At 41.5% G+C, this 26,630-nt stretch overlaps 1 protein-coding gene across 1 annotated transcript in view; it reads right to left on the reverse strand.

Moving 5' to 3' along the window:
* The window catches only part of LOC116671041 (carbonic anhydrase-related protein 10), a 214,535-nt gene that overhangs the window by 180,766 nt on the left and 7,139 nt on the right, over nucleotides 1-26,630 (reverse strand). Inside the window, exon 3 of the mRNA XM_032501930.1 lies at nucleotides 329-403. Coding sequence (XP_032357821.1) covers nucleotides 329-403 — 75 coding nt within the window. The remainder of the gene's footprint in view (nucleotides 1-328; nucleotides 404-26,630) is intronic.

Consider the following 26,630-nt stretch of genomic DNA (forward strand, 5'->3'; position numbering starts at 1 on the left):
CGGCAGAAAAACACAATCTCGCAAAAAATAATTGGCCTGACACGCAGATACACAGCAAGATGGGAAAAGGTGGAAGGTACGGTGAGCTGCCGTCAATCAACTAGTGGAAAAGCGTCACCTGTGTGGGGAAGGGCGGAGAGCTCTTGTTGGAACGGGAAAATAAAACTATTGCCAGTGGCAAGGTGGCCCGATGTTATCTTAAATATGTAACAAGCTCCGACTTCAGGATCAAGCACACCGTGTGGTTAAAGGGTACCCAGGGAAGGATCTGTATTCTGGGAGAAGGTGCCATGCATCAAAGTGCCGCAGACTTGTTTCAGAGGCTTACCTGGAACAAAGCTGCCCTGCACCACCTCCTTGTACGCCCACCATCCTTCGTGAATTTTCGGCGGATTGGGTTGTGCTGTTGGGGGGGGTGGGGGGGAAGACAAAACACAGGGAACAAGGACATTAGTTACTTGGATCGGAAATTCAGACAAGAAGCAACAACGCTGCACTGCCGTGTCTGGGTTGCTTCCAGACGCCCCGCTAAACTACTCAGCAGGATGCCTCGGCCAACACACACACACCCACACACCCACACCCCCACACCCCCACACACAACACACCACACACACACACACACACACACACACACACACACCCCTCCCCTGTGATGTGATGACGCCCGCAGCATTAGTATGGAAATGCATTCTGACATGTTGTGCGAGTGAAGGCAGGCCCAGATTAGAGCAGGGTGGTACAGTATAATTGAGGTGACTAAGTAAAGGTCTCGGTTCAGAGAAAAGAGTTGTGACCGAGAGTTACCCGCCGAGCCTTTGGGATATTTCTTTTTTACACCTCAACTTTTTTCCCTGTCCTGTTCATTCAGCGAGAGCGCGGAGCGGGGCTTAATCGAGGGTCTGGAGGTCGCCCTGCTCGCTTGTCTTTAATGGGAGTTGAGGTGGCCGAACCACTCCCCCCTCTCTCGGATCCCCATCCCAGCCTCGCTGCATAGCAGAGGGGTGGCCGGCTGGTCATGGTCCAGAAAAGGTTGTTTTTCTGGGAGGAAAATCTTAGCTGCACCAGTTTAAAAATGGAGGGGAAACAGCAGTTGGCCTCCTGGAAAACAAAAAACCCAAAACTGTTAAATTGTTTGTCAAAATGATAAATCGTTTCCCCCCAATGTTTGATGGTAAATGAACTTGAAGCGGACCTAAACCGGTGCACCGGCCAGCCGAGCAGCAGCAGTGAGTGGGCCTTTCCAAGCCGTTAGAGGGAGGCTGGCCCCCCGCCCATTACTGAGCCCTGACCAAACTGCAACACCACATCATTTATTAAGTTTGTATATAGAGTCACTTTCACAAAAAAAATGGAAGGCAGCACTCTCTGCCATTATACAAAACAAGCATACTTAAAAATATTAAATTCTCCAAAACTCAGGTTTTTCAAGTATGCTTCAGTCTTGAAGAGTTCTGTCGTGTTAGTGACCCATTTGTAAAACAGGACTGTGAGGATATGTGTTGTGTGTGTGTGTGTGTGTGTTGTGTGTGTGTGTAGATACATTCTTGCAGCACTTAGACTGAAATATTCTGTAGATTGAATTGATTGAATTATTTACTCTTTTTAACTTTTAAACGTTAAGTTAGACTTTATGGAAAGTACTTTAGCTAAAATACTGATTATCCAAAGTTCGGTTCAAAAATCTTTGCAACAATATGAAAGTTAATTGTTATTAATCAACTAATTGAAACAAAAATAATCGTTTGATTAATCAATGACAAAAATAATTGTTAGGGACAGTCCTAGTCGTAACACAAACATCTCCAACAACGCTAACTTAGCATTAAAAGTGTTATAATTTGACCAATGACCCAATGACAACAGCCTTTGGATCAGTCGCTTGGCTACCCAGCCCTCGTCCATTTAATGTTTCCATGACAACCATTCAAAATTCTGATACCATGGAAGCAGCACTGGAATTATTGTTTTTAAAAAGTAGCACACGGAGTCTATAGAAAACGTTTATTGTATTCAGATATACACTACCGGTCAAAAGTTTGGGGTCACATACAAATTTCCATACCCCATTCCATTATAGACAGAATACCAGCTGATCTGAGTGGGGGGGCTGATCTTTAATGTAATATCTACATTACCCATTATCACCAACCATTCATCCAATGTTCCAAAGGCACATTCCGTTTACTAATCTGATATCATTTAAAAAAACTAACTAAGAAAACATTGGACAACCCTTATGTAATTATGTAAACACATAATGTAATCTAAAAACTGCTGCCCTGGTTAAAAAAACAATGCAACTGATCTCAGCTGGGAGTCTGTCTATAATGGAGTGCAATGGAAATTTCTAAGTGAGCCCCAAACTTTTGACCGGTAGTGTGCACTTAATAATTATAATAATTAATGATAACTGTGTGTAATATTAATTAATAATGAATGGGATGTTTTGTTAATTAGAATTACATTGTGTCAATCTATCATATCCAATATTTCCTATAATTGTAAGCAGATCTTCTATGCTCTATTTGATCTGACTATTTGTCCCCCCTGTAAACCCCCCCCCCCCACCACCACCACCACCACACAGGTACTGTGTGAAATAGAGCCCTTGGGATTCCAGTACTGTAAGTCCTAATATAAAGGAGCTTTGGAGGCCGGTGGTCTTGATCCTCTTACAAGCTCCTGACTACTGTACAGAGTCAGTTCCCCCACTACAATGGAGCCTATTACAGCACAGCTGCTATCCCTGACAAAAATGAATAAAAACACCCTTTTTTGGATTAATATGCCACTCTCCTCGTTATTTTAGTCTAATTAGAGTGAATGTGAATCAATTCCATCACAATCACTTTTAGACAAATTGCTGCTGAGATACTACAATGATGAATTTGGTGGGGGGGGAAATTGAGCCTTTCACGATCCCTGTGGGAAAGCAGCAGCACTAATTACAAAGTATATTATGAGGAATATGAAATAGAAAATATATAAAATTACCCATTTATGAAAGGCAAAGCAAATTAATGCAATTTTCAGTGGGACCAATAAAAAACTAGAACGGGATGTCTCTTTGATACCACGGTCCTGTTTGTCAACCTGTGATCTGATCTATGGAGGCTGGAGTGGGCCAGAAATACATATGTAATACATAATTCATTTCAATGCATATTTTAATAATCTTTGAAAAAGCTATCAAGAATGGAATGATTATATTAGGATATCAATATTGCAAGTGATAATTTCAACTATTTCAAAATAGCCATTTCATTTAATTATTTATTTAATTAATGAATCAACCAATTATGTTTCATAATCAGATATCTTCCTTAATTTGTCTTTCAATTAGTAATTAAACAATAATTTGAAATCCTAAAGGGCTTATGAATCTTACTTTATGTCACTAAATGAAATGCATCCCTGTGTATGTATATAATATCTAACATGGCTTTTATTTATAACTTAAGATGGGTAGGCAGTGTGCTACCTAACGATTAGGAGATATACATATATATATATGATATATATATATATATATCTATATATATATACACACACATATATAGATATAGATATATACACACATATATATATATATGCACATACATACATACATACTATACATACATACATATAAATAAATATGTACATATATGTGCCTACAAATATGTACATACTGTATTTGTAAATACAAATACATATATACAAATATCATATGAATCCAAAAAAATGTATGCTTAGAATGGTCCTCACGATTCTCTGCCACAATTATTTTGACCGTGACAAAATGAAACAAATCAGCAGTACCAAACCAAAGTTATTATAGTTTGGCATTTTTCAAGTGTATTTTAATTTCGTTTTGACTCGTTTTCAAATTCAGTTTAGTTTTAATTAGTTTTTAAAGCGGGTTTGCTAGTTTACGTTTTTTTTTTTTTTAAATAATTAGTTTTAGTTCAGATTTTATTAGTTTAGTCTCTTTGTAATATGGGTTATTAGTCGTGGGATTCAAAAAGGTAATTAAAAGTATTGTGTAATAACTATACAAAAACATCATAAAAATTTAGAACTACGTATTCACAATGTATGCAACAATAACACCAGTACAAACAATATAGTTATGATGATGAGCACAGATATGTTATATGGTATATTAGATATGTAAACAGTCAACACAAGACGCCGCAGTGAGTGTAGAATGTGTTTGACGTGTTCAGGAGAGACACTTAAAGAAGACAGACATCAACAGACTAAACAAGACAGACATCAACAGACTAAAGAAGACAGACACCAACAGACTAAAGAAGACAGACACCAACAGACTAAACAAGACAGACATCAACAGACTGAAGAAGACAGACACCAACAGACTAAAGAAGACAGACACCAACAGACTGAAGAAGACAGACACCAACAGACTAAAGAAGACAGACACCAACAGACTAAACAAGACAGACATCAACAGATTAAAGAAGACAGACACCAACAGACTGAAGAAGACAGACACCAACAGACTAAAGAAGACAGACACCAACAGACTAAAGAAGACAGACACCAACAGACTAAAGAAGACAGACAACAGACTAAAGAAGACAGACACCAACAGACTAAAGAAGACAGACACCAACAGACTAAAGAAGACAGACAACAGACTAAACAAGACAGACATCGACAGACTAAAGAAGACAGACACCAACAGACTAAAGAAGACAGACAACAGACTAAAGAAGACAGACATCAACAGACTAAAGAAGACAGACACCAACAGACTAAAGAAGACAGACACCAACAGACTAAAGAAGACAGACAACAGACTAAAGAAGACAGACATCAACAGACTAAAGAAGACAGACATCAACAGACTAAAGAAGACAGACAACAGACTAAACAAGACAGACATCGACAGACTAAAGAAGACAGACATTATGACACAGAGACTAAAGAAGACAGACATCAACAGACTAAAGAAGACAGACAACAGACTAAACAAGACAGACATCGACAGACTAAAGAAGACAGACATTATGACACAGAGACTAAAGAAGACAGACACCAACAGACTAAAGATGACAGACATCACGACACAGACAGACTAACAAGACATACAGACTAAAGAAGACAGACACCAACAGACTAAAGAAGACAGACACCAACAGACTAACTAACTTTATTTGCTCTATAAAAGACATTAACAAAGACGAAAACTAAGCTAGGAGATGAGAGCCAATCTTCTCCTCTTATCAGAAGAGTGCGAGAGAGAAAGAAAGAAGCACAAAGCATAATAACAAGCACTGTCCCATTTCTCCCCACGTCTGGCTCTGGCCCCAAAACACACTTTCTGGCATCAGCAGAAAGGAAAGGCCTCGGATCTATAAAGGGAAATGCAGACGAGACACTACAGGACGGGGGATGGGGAAAGGGGAGGGTTGATGGATCGCCATTTTCCATTTTTATTGGGTCCCAGAGCTGTTGAGATAGATGGTCTAGGCACAGTACAATGAAGGTACGGCGTTTACACGATCAGCTAAGTAGTGTGTGAGGTAGAAGATGAGAGGATGCTGCATACTGATTAAAGTACTTGAAAAGACTTTTCTTATTATGACCTTTCTTCTGGAAATGGAAGGCAATTAAAACAACAGTGTGAAATGTGCTACTAACAGCTACAAGCCCATTCAGGATGAGTCACCGTGGGTCACATGAAGGGTGCAGGACAGAGGTGTGCAAGTCAATTTTGGAAACTTTGAAAGTGCATTAAATAGTCCTAAGCTGGCTATCAACAACAAGAATGCCGAGTCACTGCTCGCGTCCTTGTGCCGGGGAGGGAGTTCTCAAAAGAAGCACAGAAAAGCTTCTTACAGTTTGACATGAGCTGTGTGCACAAAGCTGCATGGAGTGGAGAAGTAGTATCGAAAAAGGCCTTGTCATTCAACACCCAATTTCAATACCTAAAGAGCAAATTTCATCAGCGTCAGTGAGCCAAACAGCACACAGCATGTCTCTACCAAACTCTAACAATGTCTGTGATTGGCTGTCTATCGTAACACGTCATAGAGACACGCAGGAAAAACTCAACGTTCCACAGGGACGGCTCACGTAGGTGGAGCTGAGCATCAATAAAAAGACTTGAAATATGAAATATGTGCAATGTTGTAATTTCTTTTTTGTTTGATAAAATTGGTATGGAAGTCATGGTATTGGTATCAAAGTCATGGTATTCGTATCGGTACTGAAGACTTTTTGAACAATACCCATCTCTTAATTTAAGCAGGGGGATGTTTCCCCTCTTCAATAATCAGCTTCACTATTTGAGTTTTTTTTTTACTGAGAAAAAGAACCATTATTGTTGGTGACAATTATAGGCATTTTTTAACAGTTGACACAAAATCTAAAGGATAAAGTAAAAAGGCTGAGGTAAAAATGCTGAGGACGTAGGATGGAGATCAGCTGGTTTGAGTTGAGCTGAGACGGGACGGGTCTGAGCCGGGGTAGTAATGGTACCAATCACTGGTTATCATCATCAGCCCTCACTTCCCCACAGCTATGTTCAGTTGGAGCCAAACGTAGCTGTAATGGGATCGAATCAACTGCTTAAACGTGAGCCTATTGAACTGGCCACAGAACAATGGTGAAGTAAATGAGAAAAAGCTGGTACCTCCATTCTTGTTAAAGACCCTTGTTAAACTGTTTATTGTTCAGCAGCTACAGGACAGTAAAGGTCTGCCGACTCTGTACATGTCTGGACTCTAAATGGAAAAGCTCCAAGACAGGCCGGGGCTCAGCAGATGACGATCTGCTCATCTTGTCAATCTTTCCCAAACTACACATTTTTAGACTGTGACTGGCCCGATGTGTACTTTGTGTTCCTGTCAGCCTGTCACAATGTCAGCCCTCACAGAGACGCGCATGGCTGTCTGGCCTGTCAGCAGTTCTTGTCAGCTAACTCTAATTAAATGGTAGACGATGAATGGAAACTTTACAGAACAGATAACAGATACACTCCATTCAAGAGAAGTCTGGGAATGAGCCGATTTGCACTGGAAACTTGTCAAATGTCCTCCTTGACAGAAAGTGATGTCTTCAGGCTCCATTTACATTACAACGATTTGGTTTAAAAAAACTAATCTGATGATCTTTTGCCACGTTTACGCCCATCAATCCCCCTGCTCCCCCCTGCTCTGCCGTTTCAGGGACCTGCCTTGTTTGGTCAGATAGTCCCGCTGGTTGGGAGGGGGGGGGCTGAAGGCTCATCCCAACTCTGGAGCGGATCGAACACGCAAACTCTGCTTGAAAACGTGTTTCTCGGTTCACTTCAGGTGAGAACACAATCCGACCCAAATACACAAAGTCAACCAAAAGCATCACTTACTAGCCTGCAATTTCAACCTTACACACAATTTATGGACGTTTTATATGATTTGATAATTGATAAATGATAACTGTGAGATCTATAAGCTGTTCTGAGCACACATCACTGATCGTCTGTGTGACATCATCTCTCTCTCTCTCTCTCTCTCTCTCTCTTTCTCTCTCTCCTACACTCGCTGTCTGTCAGCTGCTCATTGTTCACCTTCTTCCAGAACATAAGAAACACTACAGCAGAAAGCGAGACGTGACACGTGGTGTTGCTCCGTTACTTCTGACTTTCACGTATTCTGTCCAATAAACAAGCGACCTTGGCCGCGTGATGTGTGTTTACAGTGTTTGATAAAGAGCAACCTGACCCCCGAAACACGAGTGAAACCACCGAGGGGGTAAGCCTCTCTTCAGAACGCGGAGCTCCTATGGCGCCATTTTGATGCTAACAAGCCATCACCTGCATCTATCTATCTATCCATCCATCCATCCATCCATCCATCCATCCATCCATCCATGGAGATATATAAATATTATAAACTTATGAGCACCACTGTGCATTTACGTAGTGGCTTTAGTGACTTGTTCCATCTAATCTCATGTCTTTCTCGCTTTCTAGTCTCGTCATTTCTTTGATTCATCCAGTCTTTCCCTTCCTTGTTTTTGCTTCCTACTTTCGTTCAATCTTACTTTTTCATTTTAATTTCCTTCCTTTGTTTCCCTCTTCACTTTCCTCTATACTTTTATTTCCACCTTCCTTCCTTCCTTTTTGCCTAGATATATTTCAGTAAATATCTGAACATAATCACCTTTCTTTCCACCATTTTCCCTCATACTTAATTCCTTTCTTTAACCAAGTTTATTTCTTCCCTTCTATCTGTCTTTCCTTCTTTGAATTGGAATTGTTTAGCTTTATTTTTTTCTTCTTAGTTTTTGTCAATACATCTTTCATACAAATATCAAACCGGACACTAGTCTATGTAACCGGGCCTGATCGCCTGGCCAGTAATACCTGTCACAAAGCAATCCCTCTCTCTCGCTCTCTCTCTGATAGAAAGAGACAGGATGAGTGGGGAAAACTGTGGTAATTGTAGCCTATATGTGGCTGTGGCTATGGCTGTGTGTGTGTGTGTGTGTGTCTCTCTGTCTGTCCGTCGGTCTCTCGGGGATTAGACTGCGTTGAAAGCCCAACTTTTCAAGCTGAGACCAAGAAGCGCTCTACCATAACATTCAAGTTAAAGTGCCGTGAGAAGTGGTTCAACATAGAAATTGCACCTAAGGACTCGGCTCTATTAACCTCAGCAAACATGTTTTGGGGATGAATCTAATGCTGGTGTCTCTGGATGCTACATGCTACACAGGGTAAAGGGGATCTAACTAAGGTGAATGAAAAGGACATCATAAGTCTATGTACTCCTGCAAAAATAAACCAAAGCTCAGGACACAGATGGGATGAGTTATATTTTTAATGTGCACAAAGTTTTGAACATGAGCAGAAATCTTGCTCGAACACGTCTGAAATATTACAGTCCAGGGGTTTATTAATTCCGTAAAATGAATTAATGGATCACTGAGGTGAAGAATTGTCATATGCACATTTAAAAAAATACCCAAAAGAAGGAAGAGTAAATGATGCTAGGCTACATGTGTGCTGACTCAGATATAATCCAATCCAAAGGAGAATAATGAGTTGAAAGCAATACAGAATGCCTGAGAGCATATGAGAGAATATCTTCAATTATGTTTTTATATTTGGATTGTAATCTGTATCCCTTTACAAAAAGATATTTCCAGCATACATTGATTCAGAAAAAGACAGAAATAGGTGCATACAAAGTCACCTGAATGCCAGAAATGAAGTGTTTAAAGTTCAAAGTGTTCTGGGGGAGGTCCCCCAGACCCCCCAGGTACAGTATTAGGGGACCACTAAGGTCTGTATAAAAGAGACTTCAGATGCAGTATTAGGGACCACAAAGGTCTATATAAAAGAGACTTAAGATACAGTATAGGGACCACTAAGGTCTATATAAAAGAGACTTCAGATACAGTATTAGGGGACCACTACGGCCTATATAAAATCATCCAAAGAGCACCATTTCATGGGACATTTAAAGGATTTTATGGAGCCAGCCAAACCAAATTGATAGTACTTGTACCACTGAGACAAACCCAGAACCACTTGAGACCCCCATCCATTCGTCTCCCCGTTCCAAACAATGCAGAGTTTTGCTGTAGTGTCATTTTGAAACGAGAAGGATCCACTAAATCCGTATGACGGATGTGGTTGGCCACAGCCTCTCACTGACCTGAATCCTATTCAGCACAGTAGCAGCCTATTTCATCCTCATACCCGGGAGTCTGGCTGCCAGCCCCCGCCAACCTCCCATGAAGCCAAAAGAGACAGACTCTGTAAATAAACAGTTCATTTTCATACAATATTCAAACTCTTCCATTAATATTCATTGAAGGGCAAAAGCAATCCTGAAGCCCAACCATGCAAAAAGAGGGGGGGCGGGGGTGTTTAGTGACAGGGAGCGGGACAGGTACAGGACAGGCACAGATATAGAGGGGGGTGGGGGGAGAAGACGGAAGACAGAGTGGAAAAGAGAGACAAAACAGAGTGGTGACGTGGCTCCAGAAATTAAACTTGACCTTGCCAACAGCTGTGCTTACTGACTTATGAGACAATTATCTCTCTTATTGGTGTCTCTCTTTAATAGCACCAGCTGTGTATGTGTGTGTCTGTGTGTCTGTGCGTCTGTGTGTGTGTGTGTGTGGTGTGGTGTGTGTGTCACAAAGTGAAAGATCTGGGCCGTGAAGACTAAATCTAACCTAACCTATTGGCTTGCTATCTATCTAAAATGCAGTGGGTGCTAGGCTGCCCCGGTGAGACCACGTCTTCCTGTGCTGGCTCAGGAGGCACCAGCCTCTCATCACCACCTCATGAAATCCCTGCCATGCATAATGTCTAAAAAATGAGAGTCACAGCTGAGATGGCAGTTACTGATGGTCTGCTAAGACGTTTGTGAGGTAGTTATGAGAGAACATCGACTGTATGGAAAAATCAATGAGCAAATTGAATTTTAACTCTAGCTCAGGCTATCAATGGCTAACTCCCTGACTGGCTTTCACTTGATATAGCTCTCCTGTTTTAGCTGTCTGGTTGGCAGTTTCTCTCCAACAGATTGTGGATCACTCAATTCTTTAAAATAGACTTCACAAGCAGGTTGGCCTCTAACTTCAGTTTCTAACTGGTTTGAATCCCATCTTACTGATAGAAATGTGTTACCATGGAGGATTGCTTATCAAAAGGTTATAAAATGGATTGTGGTGTTCCTCAAGGCTTGATTTTAGGTCCATCTCTTTTTAATATTTACATGTTGCCACTTAAGACACGTCACCAGGAGACAGGCATACAGTTCCATAGCTGATGATACACAGCTTTACGTTGATGACTCTGACCCAATTGATGCCCTTTAATTTACATATCATGTCGTGGATGGCGGAGAACTTTTTTTTCCGCTCAACCAGGAGGACAAAACTGAAGTCTTAGTGTCTGGATGGTGGTTTATCTTCGACAGAGTGCAGTGCGATGTGGATTTGGTTCAGTTTTGGTCGCTGTTCTGTAGTTTCTGTACTTATTACACATGTCCATGTCCTTAGCTCTATTCACACTAGTATAACCTGGGAACCCCTAGTAATTTTCAATAACAATCTAGGTCATTTGTGATCATAATCCCAAACAAATCTGCCCTGTCTGAAATTTGACCTAACATATTTCGCAAAGCACAGAGGTTGTTTGATAATATTAGTCCTGTGGGATTCAACATCTCTGTGATTCAGGCTCGTTTTGGCTGTGTTGGCAAATATAAATGAAAGTTTTGGCAGAGCCTTGACATAGGCGGGGGATAATGTCAACGAATCTGAGTAAAATACCGATTTTGTTATCCCGTGCAAACGTGCCGCGCAAAACAGACGTGAGGGGGGGATTTTAAAATACATGAAGTCCCCTGGTAATACTATTTCCATGCAAATAGGACTGTGGGTTGATATGTTATTAAGGTGAAACAAAGGTCCTAAGTCCAATTATGATATGATAATTTCCTAACCAATGTGTTTTGGCTTTGAAGCGCAGGATAGGTGAAACAATGAAACCTGTCCTGCAAAATCTCTTGCAGCTGCCAAGATAAAAACCTTTGGGAGATGTTTTTGGTGCTAAGAACTTAGGTGTTTCTGGCTTACACGTCCTAGAAACAGCTGCTGTCCTATTTTATTCACTGTGGAAAACAACTGGTGCGGCAAAGTGAAGGCATCATCCATTGATTTTTTTATTAGTTCAGATTTGAAGCCCCATTATTACCTCTCAACAACACACAGACTCCTAGTTCCACAACATTATTCTCCTGAGATGTTACCTGAAGTGGACTGTAGTCCACAGTAACAGAATCTGTTGGTCTCAGTTCCTCAGATAACAAGACACAGCCTTGGTTAAGCTTCACAGTCAGGATTGATTGGGACTGTATTACATTTGCGTTAACCGGCCTGTATCCATTTCTGTATGGCATTGATTGCTGTGAAGGAACAACGATGGTTGTCTCTGGCATAATGTAGTTAATTTGTGGTATGTTTCTACAGTGAACTGCAGTAAAATCATGAATTCACCTTCTACAGATCTGATGTTTGTCAATATAGGATTAAAAAGTAAAGCTTAAATACATTTTCAGCCCATACAGTAGTGACTGTTATCGACACATCCAGGGCGTGTCTGCCCTGTATCATAACCGGATTATACCATATTTTCACATTAGGCTGCTGCAAAGTGACTTACAGTTAAAGCCACTATGTGTAGGATTGAAATGTCTGACACCATTGGAAGTATTAAAAATAACTGAGGCAGAAAGCAGTGCACAGCCCTCATAGGAGTCTCGTTTTTTTTCTACAAACCAATTATTCTGACGGTATTTTTTTAAGACTATAATGCTTTTCACTTTAGCCTCAACAGCAAGCCAATCATTTTGTCATCAAAATGGTATCTTTAAAGTGTGTGTTTTGGCAAACAAGTCAACTCAAAGTAGGTTTCATCCACCTTTTCCAAGCAAATTCAAGCCCTTTTCAAACACTTTCAAGGTCCATTTTAAAGCTTTATCCAGCACCTTACACCACCGTAAATTACATACCAATACATAGTCAATATTATCATTTAGTGTTTTTGTCACATTAAAAAACACAATGCTATAAACAGCCAACATTGTGTTTTGTAATAGCAGAAGGATCAGATATTAAAGCAAAACACAATTTTCTAAATGTATCACTGTCTAAGTAGACTGTGCTTGCTCTAACCTTCGAGCAGAAATATTTGACGGGCCTTGGTTTTGGGACACATTCTTGATATATCCAAGGTTTGATAAAAATGTGAGAGAGTAACAACAACCTGTAACTCAATTTTAACCCAGAAGACTTCAAGACAGCCATGTATCTACTAGAATAGAGCAGGGTAAATATTATATGAGGCCGTCCTCAACCTTACAGTGGGCTACTAGCTACGTTGCTAGTAATGTATAACTCAGTGTTGTGTGTAAAACGAGCGGTGCCGTTAAATCAGGTTTCAGGTACGTACGGTACCATCTGGATGGTTCCAAGGTAACGGTAGGTAGCTAATACACTGCAATACCAACGTAACATTACCACACCAAGCAGGACCGGATTAATAATTTCATGTGCCCTGGCCACAAGATTTAAGACCCCCCTTCCCCCCAAAGCAACAATTTTAAAGTCGCTATCATCAGGAGCTTATAGCCTATACTTCCATAATGACAAATCAGGCACTGCATGGCTCAGTGGAGATGGATGTATTTATAATAGCATCCGCATTTATAAAGTGCATTCAAGAGACAGAACAGATGCTCAAATGTTTAACAGAACATTTTACAATTCATCTTTCACAGAACTTGGTGGCTAGAGTAATTATTAAATGTTTAAATATGTAGCCAATCAAATACCTTCTGACTGCAACAGTGGCATAAAGCAGACAGCTAGGGAAGCATGATTTGGCAAAAAATACTGTATGAATCACGATTTTTTTGCTGAGGATTGATATCATGATTCTCTGACACAATGTTTGGGACCATGACTACACAAACTGGCAGTACCAAACATACATTTTTATTTTACACCTATAGTACATTGCTCATCACCACAAGCCCGTACACATGTTCATACAGTACATAGGGTTTGACCATGTCTGGGTTGGGTTTTAAGGTTAGACCATGTCTGGGTTGGGGTGTAGGGTTTGGACCATGTCTGGGTTGGGTAAGGGTTGGACCATGTCTGGGTTGGGGTGTAGGGTTTGAGCATGTCTGGGTTGGGGTGTAGGGTTAGACCATGTCTGGGTTCTGGTGTAGGGTTAGACCATGTCTGGGTTGGGGTATAGGGTTTGGGTTAGGGTTAGAGGTGTGACAATGCAGCGGTACGACAACGACTGGGGGTTACACACACACACACAAACACACACAGGGCCCAAAGGCTCTTTGCCGACACCCAAAAACATCATCGGTCAGCACTACTACAAATTTAATATCTATATTCATATTAGACCCCACAACTGACTGTCCCTGTAACGACCACACTTAAGCATTCTGACCACTTCTGACACTGTCCAGCCATTTAGGTTTTGACCTAATCTCGTTTCCACCTGAAGTTCTGATTTCACTTCTTCCGACATGTGTTTTGCAGACAGTATTATTTCTTTACATATTTTGAAGATTAGATGGCTTATGTTTGGGGTTGAGTTTGCGTTGACTGACAGCTCTCTTAGAGAGGGCTCCAAAACAACCACTGACAAGACGGCAGCAGTGGGAAACTGAAATCCAGACTTCAACGTGTCTCCTCAGAGACCCGAGTGATGCTCCAGACACCATCTTTGTTTTTCTACATATTCCCAAGTCTCACTGACAATATATTTTCAGGTCAACAACAGAGGAAGGCAGGCATGAACACAGACTGACAATCATTATTTAAATGTTAAAGAGTGTGCATATTGTAGCATTAACATCACAATAACAAAACTATCTCCTGAGCCCTAACTGTGTCACTGACGTCAGATGAGATAAACAAATACCACGAATAGGAAAGATGGATGAACAAAGTAGTGCCGCTCACACTGAATTTTTCTCCAAACACTCTGTTAGCCCACTTCCTCCACTCTGTCCCACTACTCACCTCTGAAACTTTTATCTTACTTTTTCCGCCAATGAGTGCCAAAAAAAAGAAATACACATTTGGTTGTTAAAGTTCAATAAACGAGAGGTGAAGCAGAGTAAGGGAAGCACTTAATAATTGAGTGGGCGCATAGAAGGTGAGTTGTCTCTGACCTCAGGTCCTATTGAGCTAAAAGCCATAAAACACTTTGTACCTGCGCCGGTGACGAGACAGTGTCCTTACCACAGTGTGTAACAGCTCGGCTCCAGTCCCTCTGTCGAAGCACACATACAGAGAGCCAAGAATAGCTCCAACAGAGTCTACTGCAGGGCCCTCCCTGTTATTCAGCCATTATTCATCACATAACAGGGACACAGTGCAGCTTTAAACCCACTTGTTTTTACATATAAGTTCAGTTATATATTACACTTGGTTCAGTGGTAGAGCAGGCGCACATGCACTTCAGGTTTATTCCTCGATGCAGAGGTCCAGGATTTGAATCTGACCTGGGACGATTTCCTGCATGTCTTCCCCCTTTCTCACCTTACTGTCCTGTCAAAAATTAAAAAGGTGGGAAAGCCCCGAAAATAATCTTAAAATAAAAACATTAGACACCTAGGGGCTAGCTTTGATTCTGATCTTAGTTTTGAGCCACATATCAGAAATATACGACAAAAACAGCCTTTTATGATTTAAGAACATTGCCAGTGTGTCCATTTCTCTCTCAAGCGGACACAGAGACATTAATGTATGCTTTTATTACCTGTAGCATGACTACGGTAATGCATTACTTTCTTGTCTTCCAAAGTAAAACTATTACTTAGTTACAATTATTAAAAAACTGATGTGTTGATACTGACAATTGTTTGTTCCTTTGTTCAGTTCCACCATGCAGGACAATTGTTTGGGGAGGGGCCGGCCTATGCATTTCCTGTTTTATAGGAATAGGGTGGTCAGGGATGACATCACCGGGCCAAACCAAGTAGAGGGGTTTCTTGTGTACAGTAATGTTTATTTTGGTTGTTTTTGGTTATTATATAAAAAAGGTATGAATAACCCTGACCTGTTTTGTAGTCAGTAGGATAGGAGGGAACTGGAAACTAAGTTCCATATGTTAAGAAATTGCTAGGTGTTAATGTTATGGAGTAGATCAACCTGCTTTAGGATGGGATGGACTGAAGCAGTGGGGTGTAAATTGACCACCCTATATAAATAGAGGGATTTGTGCCTACAAGAAAACAGGGAGGTGAGGCTGTGCTGCTAGGAACACATGCCTGGTGTTAGCGCTGCTACTAGTTGAATGTGTACTCGTCTTTAAGTTTTGATTATTTAATTATCTGTGTACTGCAGACCACTGGAAATAAATAATCACCCCTGGAAACATACAATGTCTGAGTCTGCCTCCCTACCACCTTCCTAGCCACTGTGGCCTCCTACAGGAGCTTTGTCTGTTCTTTTCATTTTGCCAACATTGCAGGAAGCAAACTTGTTCTCATATATCATTTACATTTCAGTGAATATCCACAAAGTAAAGCCGTGCTCCATCAGCTACTGACACTTTCTGTTGATACTGTTACCACAGGATAGTCAGACAACATCTGGATTACTTTTTAGATTAAAGAAAAGTCTAAATTTGATGATGTTGTGATATCAGTTTAGTACTGTATCGGAGGTAGAGTTACTCCTGCTTGTGTATATGGGTAGAACTTGCATAACCTGGTTATTCACTAACCGAGGTAAGACCATCCCCCGGTTCCTGCTGTGCATGTAAACACACTGAATGATCCACTTGGGTAAAATCTTTCAATATAGCTTAACTTATACCATCTCTTTAACTCCATATACACCACATACACTAAACATGTGACCCTATCATCTTTTTTTCAGATTGAAGAATTGACCAAACACAGTATTGTGTATTATTCCAGAAGAACTGGTGACATAGAAACAAAACAAACACAAAAATGAGCTACTGTCACAGAAAGAGAAGGAAGACAGAGTACAGCCTGGATAAACAGCAGCTCTCTGTATCAACCGCCCACTTACTGTAGAACACACTCTCCCTCCCTCCCTCCCTCCCTCCCTCACACACCCACTTCCTGCAGCGGAAACCACATCTCCGGGTTAAGATTAAGTGGAGATTGTGGTACGGAGATGAATGGGGCACTTGGTGGTGTTGGGGGCCCAAAAACCCCCTGCCCCACCTCATACGATGCTTTTTTTGGCCCCACCCCCCCCTGTCTTGCCAGTCCCCCGTTTTTCCCCACCCCCAAACACACCACACCCCCACCCACACCCCACACCCCCAAACACACAGTAAATAAAGCGGGCGTAGGGGTCTCTCACCCCACTGGTTGATAGACTGCAGTTCCTGAGCAGGGCGCTTGGGGACCGGCATGGGGGGCACTCCCCTCACAACAAGAATTGGAAATAAACTTGTGGGACTTTTATTGACGTCACTAAATCTTCAATCCTAAATTCACCATAAACATCGTCTCAAGTGGTAAATCAACGCATTCTCAAGAACGGGTTTGTATGATTTTGTACGAAACCTTATGAACAACAATGATATCCAACAAAATAGCGACAACCGCGCACTGGTCACGTGACGACCTGTCACATGACAATTAACTTTAGCGGCAGATGCAGTTGAGTTTTAGCCGACAAAAAGGTGACTGTGAGCCAGGTCCAGGGCACCGGGGGTTTGCTGCACTCTACCGCCACCTGTTCGTCCGAGAAGGCATACATAGCCATAAATCCCGGAGGGGGGGGGTCAGCTGCAGTTAAATATATATCCTCTGTCCTAGATGAAACCTAACATTTATGTGGAGGATGCAAGATCATTTTATAATTATAATATGACCGCTTGGTGAACCTATGAACCCAACTCAACGTCTGACGTTAAAGATTTGTGTTGTTACCCAGATAAAATTACAGAAAATAGAAAAACAGACATACAGTCCTTTTTCAGTACACCAAAACACCAAGTAAGTCACTACTTCCTCATACCAAGACAATTTGGTGACATCATTATAAGAATGGGTGATTATGGAAACATTAATGTCACTAATGTCACGGACAGAAAAGAACTGAGGACAGGGGACCAGGGACAGTCAGGAGTAGGTCCAGGTAAGGGACCAAGGGGCACCAAGACAGTCAGGTGTAGGTCTCAGGTATGGAACAAAGGAGACCAGGGACAGTCAGGTTAGAGTCTCAGGTAAAGAACAGGGAGACCCCGGGACAGGGCAGGGGGAGAGTCTCAGGTAGGAACAGGGAGACCCGGGACAGTCAGGTGTAGAGTTCTCAGGTAAGGAACAGGGGACCAGGGACAGTCCGGTGTAGATCTCAGGAAGGAACAGGGGGGGGCCCCGGGACAGTGGGTGTAGAGTCTCAGGAAAGGGACAGGGGGGACCAGGGAAGTAAAATTGAGATCTCGGTAAGGCATCAAACCGGGGACTTTCAGGTGTAAGTCCGGAAAGGGAAAACACAAGACCAGGGAATTCAGAGGGTAGAGTCTCGGGAAAGGAACAGGGGGCCCGGGGAACATTTTCAGGTGTAAAAAGGTCTCAGGAAAGGGGGGGAAAAAACCCGAGGGACAGTAAAGGTTTTTTAGAGTCTCAGGTAAGGAACAGGGGGGCCCGGGGAAACGGGAAGGGTTTGTAGATCTCAGGAAAGGGAAAAAGGGAGCCAGGGAAAGTAAGGGTAGATCTCAGGTAGGAAAGGGGGACCGGGGGCAGAAAGGGTTGAAGTCTCAGGTAAGGAAAAGGGGCCCAGGGACAGTAAAGGGTGTAGAGTTTGGGGTAAGGAAGGGGGGGAAACCAGGGGGCAGTAAGGTGTAGAGTCGCAGGTAAGGGACAGGGACCCCAAAGACATTAAAGGTTTTAGATTTCAGGAAAGGGAACGGGGAGCCCGGGGGACATAAGGTGTAGAGTCTCGGGTTAAGGAAAAGGGAGACGGGGACAGCCCGGTGTGGGGGTTCGGGGTTTAAGAAAAAAGGGGGACCGGGGGGCGGGAAAGGTGTAAGTCTCAGGAAAGGAACAGGGGGGGCCCAGGGACATAAGGTGTAAGTCTCAGGTAAGGAACAGGAGCCCAAAGGGACGTAAAGGGGGTTTAGAGTCTCAGGAAAGGTCAAAAGAAGATTATTTCAAATGGGGACACTTTTCAAAAAAAAGTTCCATTATAAATTTAAGGTTTTTCCGGGTTTGGAAAATGCAAGTGGAAAGAAAAAAAAAAATAAAAAGGGTTTAAAAAAGAATTTTTTTGGGAATTTGGGGTAACCACTGAAACAAAAGGGATAAGGGGCCCAGCCCCTTTGGTCCACTAATGATAGTATTAAGGTTTCCGGTGTATACATATCCTCTACAAGTATAATTTTTGGGATGTTTTATTGGTCCCCCCCCCCCTTTCTGTTAGATGAGATTTACACCCATGATCTTTGGGGCAAAAAAAAAGGGAAAGGGGGGGGCCCCTTCTGTGAGGGTTTTTACCCCCCCCCCCCATCTATACTCTCTGGCTTAAGGAGGGTCAAGTTTTTTTTTTTTTAATTGAAAAAAACCTAATCTTACCATTTAAAAAGGTGTTTCCAATACTTTTTCTAAAATTAAGGGTTTTTCAAAACTACTTTTTTTTTTTAAAACCCCAACCCCTTGCCCCTGGGCAACCCCCCACTCCCCCCCCCCTCCCCCCCCCCCCCCCCCCCCACCCCCCTTTTTCATTTTTTTTCTTTTTTAATCTTATTTTTTTGTTTTAAAAAAGGGGATGACTAATGATTTCCTTCATTGTTATTTACCCTTTACTTTAGCAGAGTGTACATTCATTGTGTACTTGCAACCACTACATACTGTGCATATTACATTTTATTGTCTTATTTAAAAAAATTGACATTTTATATAAGTTACTTCTGTTATCTTTCAATGCATTTACATAACACCTGTAACTTGTCTGTACTGTGCTCTAATACTCTAATAAAAAATTAAAGACCATAACTAAAGTCATGCATTTGAAAAATTGGCCAATCCTGTAGAGGAGCCAGAGCCTCTGGAGGTGAAGCATGGGACTCATATCAGCCATGCAGGCAAATTTAATGTGCACACAGGGATTTAGGGGTAGAGCGGTTACCTACCAATGGAAGGTTGGTGGTTCGATCCCTGGCCCTGCAGTCCCACGTTTTAGTGTGCTTGAGCAAGACACTGCCCCATCAGAGAGTAAATGTGTGTGAGTGTGTATCTGATGAACAGGTGGCACGTTGTACAGCAGCCTCGGCCACAGTGTGTGAATGGTGAATGGTTCTTGTACTATGGAAAAGAGCTTTGAGTAGTCGCTATATAAATACAGGCCATTTGCATTTACATTACAGACTTAATGTCAAGCACTGTTAACTTAGAAACCTCTCTTTACAAGCAGCAGCCACCTGCTTATGTCAGCGGAGGCAGGGCTGGAGGAAAGCCCTGCATGCATAAAACATAATACACAATGAAAACACATAAAACATTACAGGATCACAAAATATCAAGATATTCCACAAATGTTTGAGAGGTCAACTGATTCAGGAATCAATTGGTGCAAATCATTTCCAGCCAGACACGCCTGCCACATGTCGCAGAACTAGACGGCATGACCAAACACTTATGTCATAGTGTCTTTTTCAAGATTCTGGCGGTTTCACGGCATATCCCCGTATTTTCTTTCTTTTGCTTGACTGGGTTTGTAATGGCTCATTTTACTGTCAGTGTTCAGTAGTGTTGGAACATAAAAAGAAACGTATCAATGTCATCATGTTTACTAAAGGCTTTGTTTACTACAGGGCTTGCTTGGCTCCGCAACATTACATAATAACGTTATATGAGAATGAACATTATACAACAACGTTATGTGAAGGCGAATGAACATTAAACAATAATGTCTACGCTGTAGTAGGGGGGCCCGCCTTGATAATCCATCATAAAAACATAATTTCCTATCTGGGCTGAGAAACACATTCATACGGTTTGATAACGTTATTGGACTTTAACTTATCATTGCACATACAATAATGTAGCTGTCCTCAATTCAGGTCATCCTGTACATCTCATCTGTTGTTTTTCCTGCATCCGCCGTGTGGGACTGTGTGTGTGTGTGTGTGTGTGTGTGTGTGTGTGTGTTTGTGTGTGTGTGTGTGTGTGTGCGTCAATCGTGGGGGGAACGGAGCACACGCCAATTGCAAAATTCCCCCTCATTTGGAGGGTGTTCGGGTGTTAATTTCAGGCCCTGGTTCTGAACGTTGTGTAATAAAATACACAAGTATGGCGGTATATTAAAAATTCATATCATACTGAAAACAGACACGTTTTTTGGTGTGAACCGGTATACCGCCCAGCACTACCAGGTGGTTTAAACCTTTTTTTTTTTTTTTTTTAAACATCTGGTATGACCAACTCACAAAAGGTCAGGCAATTTACACAGAGGGCGCGGCATATTTAAATGTTTTACCCAGTTCAGTGCGGACTTTAAGGACAGATAGACAATGACTTCCTGTTTGTTGCTCATGGATACAGAGCTGTAGGTAAGACGGAAGCAGACCGAGAACAGCTTTATGAATGAATATATGCCAATGGTTTAGTCCAAAAGTTGATAGTAGTTGTAATCGTGCGCCACACATTGGCAGCGTTGTGTAGCATCGCGTCATTTAACACGAGTCGTTTCATCGCCATAGCAATCACCGGACACGTCATGAAGACAGAGGAAGTAATCCAGTAAGGAAGTACTGATTGGTTGCAGCGAAGAGGATTGGGCCCAGAGAACCATGTGTTTTTAAATGACCTGCTTTATGTAGTTCTACGAACATAGGGTCAGTTTCAGCAAATAGGACAGAAAGCTATCGGAATCAAAAAACAATAAGAACCGCAATCAAAAGGAAGAAGATTCGGAACTCCGAGCACATTTAAAATTAGCATCTGTGAGAGTTCCTTCCAGTGTAATAATAAATTTACGTTATTTTGATACTATTTACTTGCTAACGTCAGCTATCAGGTACCCAAACATATGCAAGCTAATGCTAGTAAAGTATCAGTGCTATCAATATTCTGTATATTGTACGAGGTTAATAGTGTGAGGCGATGTTTACAGCGTAGGAGAGAAGCAATGGAAGTTTGTGTGTTTAATTCAACTTTAATAACTTAACAATGTCATTGAAACCAAAATGATCTCCAAGTAGCTCCATGGTTACACATTTCTAGCTGCAGCTGGTCTGTGTTCACGACACATATGAGTATGTTTAGGTTACATTATAGAAAATCCTTCTTTTCAAGACGTGAAGAAAAGTATCCTAGACGGTGTTCTAGCGTTATGTAACATTTCTATATTTAGCCAATTTATTATTATGTATTCTGAATGGCAGATTCTGCGCTTACGAGAATACTTTGATTAGTTGGAAGTAATTACACATGAAGGAAGACATATTTGTAAAGGAACAAAGAGGTTTTTGCTGAGAATCAACTCAAAATATTACACAATGGAGCTTTAATGATGGGAAATTGGATAATGAGTATTCAATAGCTAACAGTCTCCCAGCTCAACTTGCATACATGCTCTATCAATATTTTCAGCCTATCTACTTGAAAAAGTTCAAAAATTTTATTTTAAAAAAACACTGTAGAAGCAAGCAGACTGCACCGGTTATATCAATATGTCAGATTCATATTTAATCACCACATCATATTTGATGCTGTTCATCTGATTTTCAGGTTGTAGCTACAGGTTATGAACATGAATTAGACTAACACTCAATATTTGGGTAAAGAAAAGCTTCAGCCGAGCAGAAGCCCAGGTAGAGTCAAAGCTTTTATTACATAAGCAAACTCCACACTAGATTCACTTTTAATAAAAATAACTTATTCATCTCCACTCCTGTAGAAATGAGGACTAGAGGCAGACCGATAAAGGATTTTTAAGGCTGATACCGACACAAATATTAGCTTTTTTAAATTCAAAATTCTAATATAAAAAAATAAACAAATCCAGAAATGCAAAACAAAAACAGATTTCCCTAACATTAGTTATTTGTAGTTACTTATGAGATCTCACTAAAAGATGATAATTTGTTTTGTCACAACAGAACATCACGTTATATTAAAGTTCTGATGTATAAAAATACAAACATAAGATATGAAACTTAAAGTCCTTTGAACAAAAACAACTAAAAGACATAATCAGTCAGCTGTATACTCTTATCCTTATATGTACTGTATGTGATATGACACCACGTTATGATATTTCATTTTGAGATTATTTTCCATTGAAGTACATATAAGTGTATTGACACGGCTGGCCGACCGGTTCTATATCCATGGTATTAGAAGGGGGGGGGATTTCCTTATTGTGTTTTGTGTTGTTGTGCATGCACCCTGCTCGGCAGTGTGAGCAAGAAAGCAGCCCCCCCCACACTGACGCTGACCAGACCGCCATGCACAAGTGACCGGGCACGGACTCCAGCAGGAGCAGTGCAGGCGCCATGTGCTACTGGGGTTTGCGACATGAGACCCATCCACTCCGAGCAGAGGAGGGAGCGATTACGGGCGTCCTTAGTAACACGGATGTTTGCCCAGTGGCATATGGCCGGCTGGTGGAGACACGTGTTATTGTCACGAATACACCCCGGCCCCTACCCTTGGTTTCGTCATCCCAATTCAATTGCTAAGCTTTCCCTGAGGACACTTTTTTTCCTCTCTCTGAAGGTAACGTGGGATTATCTGCGGCGGTCGGTCACAGTTGTTCACAGAATGAGTCCTAGCATGGGAAGCAGAGGCGCCGACGTCCCTGGCAGCAATCAGGTGTTGGTATTACTTTGAGGCCAATACTTGGCTTGCACGGCTTGTTTTGAACATTTTAAGTCATGCGTTTGGTGGAGACTTCATTACGGCCACTGCAATCTCAAGGCAGAAGAACTCAATATTGAATCTCATAATCGTTCAACACTCGTGTCAAAACGTGTCCGGCGAGCTGCAGGGACAGCACGTTTGCTGTAGCACTGCAGCGGACAACACAAAAGTCTATTTAGCATGCGAAGGGCATATCTCAGGTGATATGAACAAAAGGATAAATTCCTATTTATGCTCAGCAAAGGAACAAGACAACTGAAAACAATGTGGAGAAAACGGCATTGTGTTTCAGAGCTGTGTGATAAATAAGCATTAGGTACATCGTTATTTAAGACAAATAGACTTTTGAGTCATTTTTACTGTTTTCAGAAGACAAGTCATGTGTGGATATTTTGGACCTCAGTGTAATTGGTTAGCATATTTCTTTGCTACAGTTATGCAAAGTACCATTTTATTTACTTTCAGAAGACCAAAAAGTGACTGACATTTCAGAAGCCAAGACATTTTTTACATACTTTATATTCATATTTTGTTAAACATGGTTTACGCACCCTATAAAAAGTCAAATAAAAGTCTGAAATAGGACTGGAAGCACATCTACCCTCGCCCCTCACTGAGAAATTCTGTATCTGACTTTGCAATCCAAAAAAAAGTTTAATTTTTCACACAAGCGGATTTGGTCTTAGAGGTGCATTAATAAAACAAGGGAGGGAAAAAAGGGAAAGGGTCCTTTAAAACCAATCTGTCACAGTGTGGGGAATAGAAGGATTTCTGCTGAGGAGTTAAAAAGAAGGCATTTCTATGTCTGAACAGATGGAGAACAGCAGACAAAACTGTTTACCTGGCACATAATGTCAAATCCTGTTTAGAGCTGACGTTATTTTTAACACTTCTGGGCACAGGAAGCATACAAATACTGCGGGGGGAAAAGGTATAATAGAGAAAATGTAAAAAAAAAAGAAAAGAAAAGAAAATCCCCTGAATGTGTGGTCACAGCGCTACCACAACAACATAGTCCTGCTCTGGCCTTTTGCCAGACAAGAAATAAACTGTGTAAAAGCACACACAACAAGTCTTTATAGATCTGGCCACAACTGGAGTCCACCAAAAATCAATCCTGTTTTCCACTGGAATATCTGAAATAGCCAGACTCTTCAGTGTATTCGCTTGGTTTGGTCTTTTTTTCTGATCTTTGATTTGGTCATTAGAGTCGAAGAGAGCCTGGTCCGTGTTATGCTAGGGGTGTCACGATTCTCCAGTTTTTACTTCTTCTCTTTTTAAAGCGCAGGTTGCTATGCCAGCTTTAGACTAGACTTGGATGTAATAGAATGTCTGCCCTTTGCAATGAACCAAACTACATTGTCAAATTTAAAACATAACGTAGCAATAACATATCTTCAGTCAATTGGAACCAAGACAATTTCTTGGCACCTCGGAGTTTGGTGTTTGACGCCCTCAACGTCGTCTTCCAGGCAGCGCGCTATGTGGGTGTACATATAGTACACCCACATAGCAAGCAGAGTGTGTGTTCGCTTGAACAATGTCAACATAACTCACTGGAAATCCAAAATTCTTCCACACTTTCACACACTTCAGTGAAAGAGGAGGGGGCTCAAGGTCTGTCGATGGGTCTCCAGCATCTGCAGTATCGATGCTATCTTTAGACCGGCTCTAGCGGCGTTACAGGAGGTTGACTGACTCGCAGTACCTCAACACGTGGGTTTTTACCGCTTGACAAGCAGACCAGACGTGAGGGAGGGGCGTGACAGTATCGACGATTCCATTTCTTTATTCGATAGTCAAGATTGTGACTTAATTTCGTTTCATTGCGGAAAAAGTACGGAGGCTATAATCATTAAAAAACCTGGAACTAAGACTATATCAATCCCAAATGACCACATATTTTGTTCCTTATTCCTTCAGAAAAAAAAAAATTGAATGTATATATAAAAGAAACTGATATGACAGTGATGGGGCATGTTTGGATTTTGTCTGCTGGCCGGCTGGCCACAGTTGACCTGAACCCCCGGTTTTAAAATAATGATTGTAGCTCATTGTGTTCAGCAGATCACCTGAGGGTGACGTCACACAGAGCGCCCGCGGGGTCAGGCTCGTGTTCGCTGTCGTCGGAGCGATGCCGCGCTTTGCTTCTAGATGACATCACAGATTAAGAGTCTTGGCTCTGAGGAGACTTTCATGTTCACAACCCATGCTCAACTGTGCAAGATAATAGCCCGCATGGAAGTCTGGATCAGCTGCGTCATCATGGCTGGAGATGGAGTGGGACCTGACACCAACTGGCTGATCCATCCAGTCAGAGATGGGCGACAACGTCCACAGCATCACCAAAGACATTTCACTGTATAATGGGACTCACAACCACTACAAAGGACACATGACAAAAAAGAAATTAGGGCCCACCTGCAACATTACCCCCCCCCCCCTCCCCCTGTAATTTGAATATTGCAGTACTCTATATTGCAATTTCAATAAAATTGAGATTAAATTTGCAGCCATACTTTTTATTGCGTACTACTACTCTTGGTTAAGTACACACAAGTCCCTGATAAGCCTGGGGTGCTAATATGGTACCGGTTGATTTTGTTGCCATATTACGGTGCCACCTAAATGTCTACAGCCCGACCGACGTCTATGACGATAATAGGCATTTCCCGAACTATCGGTATCACCAATTATAATGGCCGATAAAATTATATATGTATTTTTGAAATATTCATCAGAATCATTTAACCCTCATGTTGTTCTCGGGTCATATTTGACCCGTTTTAAGTGGGAAAAAAAAAGTGTCGCAAAAAATGGGAAATAAGCACTGACAATGTCAACATTAAAAATATTTAAAAAAAGATCCCACAACATTGAAAAAGTGACAAAAATGTCAAAAAAGCGATAATGTTTCAAAAAGTGACCAAAATGTGTTTTTTTATTGTTGAAGGGAAGATGACAGAACGGTTATGACAAATAAATGATTCTGGCAAATAAATATTTGCCTAGTCTGTCCACCAGAGGACGCTCTACAACGTCCCTGTTAGTGATGGCGTTGCATAGTCTGTCCACCAGAGGACGCTCTACAACGTCCCTGTTAGTGATGGCGTTGCATAGTCTGTCCACCAGAGGACGCTCTACAACGTCCCTGTTATTGATGGCGTTACATAGTCTGTCCACCAGAGGACACTCTACAACGTCCCTGTTAGTGATGGCGTTACATAGTCT

This window comes from Etheostoma spectabile, chromosome 21 (assembly GCF_008692095.1).
Source record: "Etheostoma spectabile isolate EspeVRDwgs_2016 chromosome 21, UIUC_Espe_1.0, whole genome shotgun sequence".
In the NCBI taxonomy this organism is placed as follows: domain Eukaryota; kingdom Metazoa; phylum Chordata; class Actinopteri; order Perciformes; family Percidae; genus Etheostoma; species Etheostoma spectabile.